This window comes from Castor canadensis, chromosome 8 (genome assembly GCF_047511655.1).
Source record: "Castor canadensis chromosome 8, mCasCan1.hap1v2, whole genome shotgun sequence".
Classification (NCBI taxonomy): domain Eukaryota; kingdom Metazoa; phylum Chordata; class Mammalia; order Rodentia; family Castoridae; genus Castor; species Castor canadensis.
Window position 1 is genome coordinate 13,672,440 of NC_133393.1, and position 10,274 is coordinate 13,682,713.

At 56.3% G+C, this 10,274-nt stretch overlaps 2 protein-coding genes across 5 annotated transcripts; both read left to right on the forward strand.

The window, feature by feature from the left end:
* Nucleotides 1–42: 42 nt before the first annotated feature.
* On the forward strand, nt 43–4,778 carry Yipf3 (Yip1 domain family member 3). Of its 4 annotated transcripts, XM_020157079.2 has the most exons (10): nt 44–291; nt 396–520; nt 919–1,116; nt 1,302–1,408; nt 2,824–2,869; nt 2,994–3,086; nt 3,227–3,358; nt 3,719–3,832; nt 4,013–4,136; nt 4,267–4,778. In XM_020157079.2, the coding sequence occupies exons 1-10, from the start codon at nt 264–266 to the stop codon at nt 4,413–4,415; spliced, it is 1,116 nt and encodes a 371-aa protein (XP_020012668.2). In that variant the 5' UTR covers nt 44–263; the 3' UTR covers nt 4,416–4,778. The 4 variants fall into 4 exon arrangements, with proteins under 4 accessions (XP_073938223.1, XP_073938224.1, XP_020012668.2 ...); XM_074082122.1 differs by lacking the exon at nt 396–520 and having other exon boundaries at nt 43–291; nt 4,311–4,778; XM_020157080.2 differs by lacking the exon at nt 396–520 and having other exon boundaries at nt 45–291.
* A 2,094-nt stretch (nt 4,779–6,872) lies between these two features.
* On the forward strand, nt 6,873–10,269 carry Lrrc73 (leucine rich repeat containing 73). The gene is made up of 6 exons (XM_020157081.2): nt 6,873–7,233; nt 7,735–7,895; nt 8,182–8,304; nt 8,689–8,789; nt 8,943–9,168; nt 9,315–10,269. Exons 1-6 carry the CDS (start codon nt 6,962–6,964, stop codon nt 9,383–9,385), a joined length of 954 nt encoding a protein of 317 aa, XP_020012670.1. The 5' UTR covers nt 6,873–6,961; the 3' UTR covers nt 9,386–10,269.
* Nucleotides 10,270–10,274: the final 5 nt, after the last annotated feature.

Genomic DNA, 10,274 nt, shown 5'->3' on the forward strand with positions numbered 1-10,274 from the left:
ATATCGCGATACTTTGCCCCGCCTCCGTCCACGTCCTCAGCTTCCGGAAGTCAGTTTGAGCCAAACATCCGGGTTTCTCCTGTTTGTGTTCCGGCCGATGGTCCCTCTTCTGTCTCCTGGCCGTCTCTCTTGCTCAGGCCCGCGTCTCGCCCACTCTTCCGACGCGCGCGAGGCTGGCGCGGGATTCAGCGACGGGAGCGCTCGAGGGACATGGCAACTACAGCGGCGCCGGCCGGCGGCGCCCGAAACGGAGCTGGCCCGGAATGGGGAGGGTTCGAAGAAAACATCCAGGTAATGGTCCCAAAGCTACGCTCCCAGCAACTCCAGGGCTGGCGGCGGTCCCGAAGTGTCGCGGGGATTCTCCCTCGGAGTCTGGTAGCCTGCTCCACTTACAGCACCTGTGTCTCCTTTGGGTCTTGCTGCACACGAAAGTCGGTGGAACTTGTGCTGTGCTCCGGCCGGGCCTCGGGTCTCTGGGCCTGCCCGAGGCGTTAGTGAAGGCGTACTCTTGGTTTTCCGCGTAAGTTAGGAGATCGGCCGGGGTTAGACTTGGCATGGGACGGGGAACGGGGATCACTGGCACCTGCTTAAAAATATACCGTGTGCACAGTCTTCTTTGGAGCTTGGGAAAGACAAAAGAAACGAGCACTTCTGCAGCCCTTTGAGGCTTTTAGAGGGAACATAGGAGGAGGACTTGAATTAAAAACAAGTAATAGGTTTTTCAGGCTAGAAAAGAGTGCCAAAGCTGGCAACCAAGGGTTCTGAGAGCAATGAGAGGGAAGAGTATGGCATGGTCTGTAGTGATTCCAAGTCATGTCCTCAACAGTGGAGGAAGAAAATCCCAACCCCTGGGATGATCAGAGGATTTAACTGATGGAACAGAACAGTCCTGCACTCTAGAAGCTGTTGTCTTCACAGGGTGGGGGTTCTGCTGTGATTGACATGGAGAACATGGATGACACCTCAGGCTCCAGCTTCGAGGATATGGGCGAGCTGCATCAGCGCCTACGCGAGGAAGAAGTAGATGCCGATGCAGCTGCTGCAGAAGAGGAGGATGGAGAGTTCCTAGGCATGAAAGGCTTTAAGGGACAGCTGAGCCGGCAGGTGGCTGATCAGGTAAGCAACACCTGAATCTCTGGCAGGTGGGAAAGTATACCCCAGCATATCCCATGTTCTTGAGTTGGTGCTGGTTGATGTCCACTCCAGGCTATCCAGTGAGAGAACCATGTAGCAATCCACAGAAAACAAGCAACAAGGTCTAAGCAAAGAATCTCATAATATCCACCCTATCTCCCTTTCAGATGTGGCAGGCAGGAAAGAGACAAGCCTCCAGGGCCTTCAGCTTGTATGCTAACATCGATATCCTGAGACCCTACTTTGATGTGGAGCCTGCCCAGGTGCGAAGCAGGTATGAATGCTTTTGAAAGAAGCTTCCCTTCTCACGCCTAGTCCTTCATCCAAACTGCAACCAGACACCAAGCCCTGAATTCTGGTGGGCTCCCCCCTTCATGACCCCATCACCCCTCATCACTGCCCCTGTCACTGAACATGCCATGGTGATAGCACATTCCTCCTCTCTTCCATCTACTCTCTCAAAATGTAGCTCAGAGACTGGTGGAGTGGCTCAAGTGGTAGAGTGCTTGCTTAGCAAGAGTGAGTTCAAACCCCAGTGCTGCCAAAACTAAAACAGAACAAAAAAACCTAGCTCAAATGCCACTTCCTTCATTCTGCATTCCTTAACTCCCCCTCCCCCAGTTTGTTCTCACCTGGGGCTCCTATAGAATCCTACTTTCCTCTGATAGATGGCCCTTCAGACTGAAGTACTTTCTCATTCCTGGGTCTGTGTCCTCAGAGATCATCAAGTCCCCCAAAACAGGCTTTGTCTTCTTTATCTTTTTATTCTGGCACCAAAACAGTTTCTAAACCAGAATATCAGGGCATAGTTGTTGAATGACTTTTCAAGAACTGTTTCTCCGTTCATCCTTTAGTGCTTATGAAATACTCAAGACCACTCAGCAAGTACTTACTAATCTTTTGCGCTGTGCGGGGCACTGTCCTGATGGCGACTGTTGGATGTAGTTACAATAGAGGACTAGTGTGCTGTGATGTGACACATAGAGACATCTGAACCTCAACAGGCTGCGACAGGGCAGTCTTCCCGGGGCAAGTAATACCTCGCTAAAAATCCAGGGTATTATTAGAAGCTAGCCACAAGAGAATGAAGAGTGACTGTACTTCTACTCCTGTGTGGAATTTTCATGCCACTTCAGGTACATTTTTCAAGAAAATGCTCAACAGTGCCTGGAGGAATAGTAAGCAGGAAGAGGCAGGAGGCACACTGGTTCTCTCAATAGTAACACCTGGCTAAAACCTTGCCCGGGATTTCTCCATCACAGTCCTGATCTCTGGCCACCTTCTGCTGTGGTTTGCCTGTCTTTTATAAGGGAGGAGGTCAAATAGGTATATGGCAAGGCTGAGTTCTCCAAATAGCTTCTCACTATTTGAGAGGCTAGGAAATGATTTCCTCATTGTGTCTGTTTTTTAAATTTTTATTAGTATGTATTAGTTTACAGGAGCGGTTCATTGTGACATTTCCAGATGTGTTTATAATGTATCTTACTTAGAGCTCCCTCCTCCATCATTCTGCATCCCTTTTCTCCCTTTCCTATCTGTTTTTTACTACCCTTTTCTTCCCTTGTCATCCACCATGTCCTCTGGGCCAGGTCCCATTTCCCAGCATTAGAGAAATGAGTAAGATTCAGACCTTGCCTTCCAGAACCTCCTAGCTTACTGCTGCCTTCACGCCCATCTCTCCTTCCCCAGGCTCCTGGAGTCCATGATCCCTATCAAGATGGTCAGTTTCCCTCAGGTGAATAAAGAGTAGCATGTCTGGTGAACTAGGGCAGAGGGTGGGGCCACGAGGCCAAGCCTGGGAAGGTTTAAGGACATAAGGCATTGTACCCTCCAGCCTGAATGAGTTGCTGTATTGACAGAAAATCGCAGGTGAACTCTATGGACCTCTTATGCTGGTCTTTACGCTGGTTGCCATCCTTCTTCATGGGATGAAGACATCTGACACCATTATCGTAAGTTGGACACAGGGCTTGTCGGGGGTGGGGGAGTTGAAAGCTGCCTGAGGACACGATAGTGGAGTGAGGCAAGAGCAGCCTCTGCAGAAGGCTGAGCTCAGAGGCCTATAGTACTAAGTAGAGTCTTCACCCCACAGCGGGAGGGCACCCTGATGGGCACAGCCATTGGCACCTGCTTCGGCTACTGGTTAGGCGTCTCGTCCTTCATTTACTTCCTCGCTTATCTGTGCAATGCCCAGATCACCATGCTCCAGATGTTGGCACTGCTGGTAAGGAGCCTGGCATGGTGGTGGGCAAGCGTGGTCTAAAAAGAGTAGCTAAGAGCTTGTGGTGTAGCTCACTTGATAGAGCACCTGCCTGGTATGCGCAAGGCCTTGAGTTCAGCCCCCAGGACCACCAATAAAACAAAGGAGAGAAAAAGAGTAGCTAGGCCTTGGTCTGCTTCTGTCCAGGGGTGGGGGACAGCGGTGGGGTGGGGGGGGGTGCTGGGGCTCGAATGGGAGGAGCAGGCCAAAGGATCATTTATTGCCTAGGGTCTCCCGATGCAGGGGTGTGGGGGGGCAAGAGGGGCAGAAGGCCAGAACCAGCTGAGCCTGAGTGATTTTCCTCTCCACCATCCTTCTCCCCAGGGCTATGGCCTTTTTGGGCACTGCATTGTCCTGTTCATCACCTATAACATCCACCTTCATGCCCTCTTCTACCTCTTCTGGCTGCTGGTGGGTGGACTGTCCACCCTCCGTATGGTAAGCTGAACAGGAGGTTCCCCTGGGTGGGCTGTCCTAGGGAGAAGAGGAAGACAGCCAGAGCTGTGCACCCCACCGAGGGCTCTAGAAAGACCCACTGATGGTCTGCCCTCGGTTGGGGATTCCTTCCTCCACCCACTTTGAAACTAGGCACTCTGAGATGTATTCCTGTGGCCCTAGGTGGCAGTGTTGGTTTCACGGACTGTAGGCCCCACCCAGCGGCTGCTCCTCTGTGGCACACTGGCTGCCCTGCACATGCTCTTCCTGCTCTATCTGCATTTTGCCTACCACAAGGTGGTAGAGGGTAAGTGGCAGGAAAACCTGCATGGGGGAGGGGCAGACCACCTGCCTAGGGCGGGGGGCTGGATGACCCAGTCTGGGGCCTGAGGCCTGGGCCCCGGCAGCTCTTGCTTACTTCCATCTCCTCCTTTCAGGGATCCTGGACACACTGGAGGGCCCCAACATCCCACCCATGCAGAGAGTCCCCAGGGATGTCCCTGCTGTGCTCCCTGCCGCCCGGCTTCCTGCCACTCTGCTCAATGCCACAGCCAAGGCTATAGCAGTGACCCTGCAGTCACTCTGACCCCTGAAATTCTTGGCCAGCCCTGTCACCCTCAGCCTCGAATGGAGGAGGATTAAAAGACAGTACTGGTGACATGCCTTGTTGATGGGGTCTGCAGCTGCCACTGAGCTGTAGTTGCTTAAGCACCTCCTCGACACCTGTCAGGGCTTCTGAAGGGCACAAGGCCAGGAACTCCTGGCCAGGACTACAGGGCTCTGCAGCCAGTGCAGAAAGTGGGTCAGCTCCTCTGAGGCACTCACCACCTACCCCTTCCTTCCTCTCTCTCCCCTGTTGTCTTGCTAAATATAGACTTGGTAATTAAAATACTGATTGAAGTCTGGAACTGCAGCTACTGTTTCAGTAGCTGTCACCCTACTTCCTATACATGTTCCTGTTCTGTCAGTGGTAATGACACATGTCCCTTCTTTATATCTTCACCCAGGCAGGAAGAAGGTAGGACAGGCAGACTACCTAGAAGGCAGAGATTGTTTGTAGAACCTGCCTCTGACATTGGGGACACCCAGCCCAGGGAGCAGCAGGCAGTCCTTTGCACAAGAGTTGCAAGCCTGATGGAAGTGTGTACCAGGCCTGAATCCGGGTTCAGGTGTACTTTGGAGATGCCAATGGAGCAATGACAATTGGAGAGAAATTTCCAGACTAAACCCCACATCATTACAAGGTCCTTCTGCACCTGGGCCATTGTGCAGCTACTTTTCCCATGGAATTCACATTTGAAGCCAAACTTGGCTTTGCTCTGGTTTTACTTGGGCCAGCTCTCTTCAGTTCTCTCTGTTATTCCTCTTCCCTCAAGAGTGCTGCCGTTCTTAAAAACCACCACCACCCTTTCAATCTGCTGCATTGAAGAAGTTATTTCTGGTGGTTAGGAGAGGGGACAGGGGCTTTGACCTCACTACAACTTACTGCTTTAAGAGAATGTCAGTGTCTTCCCCCCCCCAATAACAGGAACTAACAGGTGCCTTCATTTGCCCTATGATACACCAATGGGGCCTCTGGGCTGGACTTGAACCACAAGCTTCATGATCTCTAGTAGCTAGGACTGCATGCCTAAACCACCGAAGCATAGCTGCTATATACATATATATTGTTTTGTTTTTTTAAGGTAGGGTCTCGCTTTTTGTCCAGGCCAACCTGAGACCTCTTAGTTGGGATTACAGATAGGAACCACCACTGCCCAGCTTATTTGTTGACACAGGGTCTCTAACTTTTTGCCGTGGCAGACTTTGAACCTCTACACTCCCGATCTCTACCTCCCAAATAACGGATCACAGGCATTAGACACCTTGCTCAGCTTTTGCTTGATTGTTTGACCTTGAACTGACTGTATAACCCAAGCTGGCTTTGAATGGGCAATCCTGCCTCAGCTTCCTGAGTGATGGATTGTAGGCATGCCCAGCCTGCTTTACGGGGCCCCACGCTGCTCCGGCTGGCTCATCCTGGCAGCCCTATTCGCCAAGACAGACAAATTCAAGGCATCAGCAGCGCCCCGCGCCGCTGCAGCTGGGGGTGGGCACCGGAACCCTGCATGTACCAGCAGTTTACGTGCCTTAGCCTAGAGATCCTTCCGGCGCCCTGATCGGAGCCGACCGTCGCCGTCGTATTAATGGGGAAGTCCTCGCGGACCGGAATCCCCACGCAAGCTGCGCCTGGCGTCATCGGCCTTGGGGGCGGGGCGAGGCACGGGTTAAAGGGCCTAGGGACAGCTGAACGGGATGCCGTGTGCGGGACGTTGGTGAAGGTCCCGAGGGTCTAGACTTTAGGAATGGGGAGCTGAGGGTGAATGAGCAAAAGAGCAGCGTCAAGCGCCGTCTGCACGTGACGTGCCTATTCATCCGGCCCCTGCCGCCGCAGCTCTCCACCTTCTTTCTGCTGTCGTCTGGCCCCGCCCCGAGCCCCGAGCTACCGGTGTGCGCCGGCCTCGTGGGCCGGCGTGGCCCAGGCCAGGCGGGGGGCGGGGCGAGCGCCGGTGACGCTGCCGTTGCTATGGGAACCCGCCGCCCGCTCCGGTGTGGAGCCGGAGCCGGAGCCGGAGCTGCAGCCCGCGGCCGGCTTGGGCTCTCCTTCGCGAGTCGTGCGGCCGGGCCCTGGGCGGCCGAGGAGCCGGGCCGGAGGGAGGGAGCGGGCGCGGCCTGCGAGCCGGGACCGGTCCTAAGCCGACGCCCCTGAGCTGTCGCCGCCGAAACCCGCGAGGAGGAGGACCAGCGCCGGGCAGCGACGCCCACCCCGGACCGCGCGCCCCCGCTCGCCGCCAGACACGGACGGCACGGTCCGCCCCCGTCACAGCGCCGCTCGGTCTCAGCCCGGCCCGCGACCTCGGCGCCTCCGCGGCCCGGGCCAGCTCCGGCTGCGGCCCGGGCCCCGGCCCCGGCGCTCTTCGTCGCCGCCTCCGCCGCCGCCACTGCCTCCGCCTCCGCCGCAGCCTCTGCCTCAGCCTCCACCTCCGCTCCGTCCGCGACCCCAGCCGGGGCCCCGACCCCAGCCCCAGCCCCGGCCCCGCCCGCGGCCCCATCAACCTCCGCCCCGGCCACGGCGGCCCAACCGTGGGTACGATGCTTCCCAGCTCCATCCAGATTTCCGGGGAGCCGCTGTCGGGCGCCGAGGTGCGGGACATCTGCCGCGGCCTGCGCGACAACGCGGTGCGTCTGCTGTCACTGCGCGGCTGCCGCCTCTGCGACCGCGACTTCGGCCGCATCTGCCGGGCGCTGGCCGGGGCCACGTCCCTGGCGCAGCTCAACCTTAACCTAGGCGTCGTGTCCAGCCCCAGCCGCATCAAGCAGCTGGCGGAAGCCCTGCGAACCAACCGCTCCATCCAGTCCCTGTTGTGAGTGCACCCCCTCCAAAGAGGGTCCTGGGCACTGCGCCCCTCCTCACACTCCCCCTGCCACCTCCTGCTCCTCCACACGCCTTCCAGTACCTACCTCCCCCCATCCCCTCACCCCACCCCCTTAACACACACCTCATCCCTCTGCCCAAGCCTGCACAGCACCCTCCAAGCACGTGCCTGATCTCGGGACTTTGCCCATGCAGTCCCGCAGGAGGTGAGATGCCCATCCCTCTTGCTAAGCACCCCTCAGTCCCCAGTACAGTTCTGCGGGCTTTAGAGTTCCAGCCCACGTATCCACACACCCCTTCTCTGCTCCTCCCTATGCAGTGCCCTGGATCCCAGTCCCTACCCCAGAAAAGAAGACATAGCCCTCTTTCACCGGTCGTCCTTAGAACCTAGCATGTTCATTCTTCCTCCCCAGGCCTCTCGGGAGGTGTAACTTTCTCAAATAGATAAGGCTGATGACTACAATAACTGCTCTCTTGCCTCACCCCCCAGCCTGCATGGGAGCCCGCTAACAGATGCGGGGCTGGCCTTGTTGAACCCAGCCCTGGCCCTCCACCCCGCCCTCGTGGCTCTCGACCTAGGGGACTGCATGCTGGGTGATGAAGCCATCAACCTCATCTGTGGCCTGCTACCCCCAGATGGGGCTAAGTCTGGTGAGCAGGGCCCTGCTGAGGGAATGGGCTGGTGGGGCCTTGATGAAAGCTAAGTGCAGAGGGAAGGGGGTGTGGCACAGATGAGGAAGGATTGAGACTGAGACTGGAGACTGGGATCAGGCTAGGGAGGCTGGGGAGACATGAGTCCTCAATGGCTCTGGAGCTCTGTGGTTGGGGGTGGGGTGGCTCCCAACCACTGGGGATACTCCAGAAACATGGGCTGGAGAAGGGGCTGGAGGAAGGACTGACCTTTCCCATCCTGACTTCTAACTGTGATGCTGCCCAGGCTTGAAGGAGCTAACACTAAGCGCCAATCCCGGCATCACCCCTAAGGGCTGGAGCCGCCTCGCCATCGCTGTGGCCCACAGTTCCCAGGTCCGCGTCCTCAATCTGGACTACAACCCCCTGGGTGAGCTCAGGATCACCCCCTTCACTTCTCATTGCTGCATGCTCTAAGAACTTTTGCCCATCAGTCATCATGGTAACCCCAACACAGGAGGGCAGAATGGGAGGAAGGAATGAGAGCCCCCAAGGGGTCTAGATGTGGCAGAGGAGCCACCCTGAATGGAGCTCCAAATGATCCAAGCATCAGGCAGCACCCCTTGGCCTGGCTTGCACTGTCCATTCACTCACCAATCACAATACTTCTCTCCTGGCTGCCCACCAATTGTCAGGATCTCCAGGCCAGGGGGCGGGGTCTGAGGTTGTTAGAATAAGGAGGGAGCTGCCTTGGAGCAAGGGTCAGCAGACCTGCGCGGGGTCACAGGTGAATGTATATGTGCTGTCTCCGCAGGTGATCATGTGGCAGGGATGCTGGCTGTAGCTGTGGCCTCAAGCCGTACTCTAGAAGTCCTAGATTTGGAAGGCACAGGCCTCACCAACCAATCAGCTCAGGTGAGAAGCCATCATGTTTTGGGGACAGGTCAGGATGAAGTAGAGGTTAGTCAGTGTGTCAGGGGACATACCTAAGGGGTGGCAGGTTGGGTCCGAGCACTTGCCTGAGGTATGTTCATCCTTTTCCCCCCTCTTCTCACACACCCCTCCTAGACCCTGCTGGACATGGTAGAAAATTACCCAACAGCTTTGCGGAGCCTGGTGTTGGCTGAGAACAGCATTAGCCCAGAGCTGCAGCAGCAGATCTGTGACCTCCTCTCCGAGGGGGAAGAGGAGGAGGAGGTGGCAGGAGGAGCTGGCGACACCCAGGAATGGGAGAGAGGGCAGGAACCTGCTGCCCACCAGAGGGGCAACAGCAGCTCCTGGATGTGTCCCAGCGGTAAGAACCCAAAGGGTTACCCGGAGCCAGGTCTGGAAGATTCAGGACAAGGGAGAGTGGGTGTGGGAAAACTAGGCCGCCTCATGTATTTGTGGCCCCCAGTGAGGGACGAGTGGAGACCTGAACACCCCTCTGCCCTTCCACAGATCCTAGCTCTCAGATGGTGCTGATGACTTCAGGACTAGGGGACAGTCTGTTGGCTGAGACCGAGATGTGACTCTCCAGTTGGGCTTCTGGGCATCATTACATTTGTCTGTGTTCCCAGCACCTTCTCCTAGATGTCAGGGAGAGGCCCTGGGGTTTGGGGGGAGAGGGGATACCTGGGGCTCTGGCAGCTCCTGGCAGTGTGCTGGGAGACCCTGGAAGCTGCGACTGGGCAACAGCCTTGGGGACACTTGAGCCCAGGGCATTACCTCTGGACTTGTTAGCAGCTCTGTCTGCAACCCGCTGGCTCGGAAGAGATTTTATGAACTCCACAACCTGGCGTGTGGCTGTGGTCACTGGGGGCTGGCCAAGGGGACGAACCGGGATACCACTAAGCACCACCAGGGAGCAGTATCCTCCCACAACCCAAGCTGCAGGCAGCGCACCCATTCCAAATCCCTCCACCAAGCCTGGCCCAGGTCTACAACCTGGATTCTGGGGTGACATGCTCAAGCCCCATAGACATGGCAACTGCAGTAAAGAACCTACTTCCAGAGCTGGGCTGGACCAGACTACCTCTGAGGGGAGACTTGGCAGGTTATTTGAGGTGCCCCCTCTCCCACTGCCTTATGCTGTGTCCAGGGAAGCCAGAGGCAGAATGGGAGGAAGGGAGAGGTCACTGGCAAAGACTAGGAAAAAGTAGGACAGGGAATACTCAAGAATGGGGATAAGAGCCAGAAGCTAGTGGTTCATGCCTGTAATCCTAGCTACTCAGGAGTGATCAGAAGGATCATAGTTCAAAGCCAGCCCCAGCAACCCTCTCTCAAAAATATCCGACACAAAAAGAGGCTGGCAGAGTGGCTCAAGTGGGAGAGTGTCTGCAAGCTTGAGGCCCTGAATTCAAACCCCAGTGCCACCAAAACAAAAGGGAGTGGGGGATAAGAGCAGAAGAGGGAAGGGCA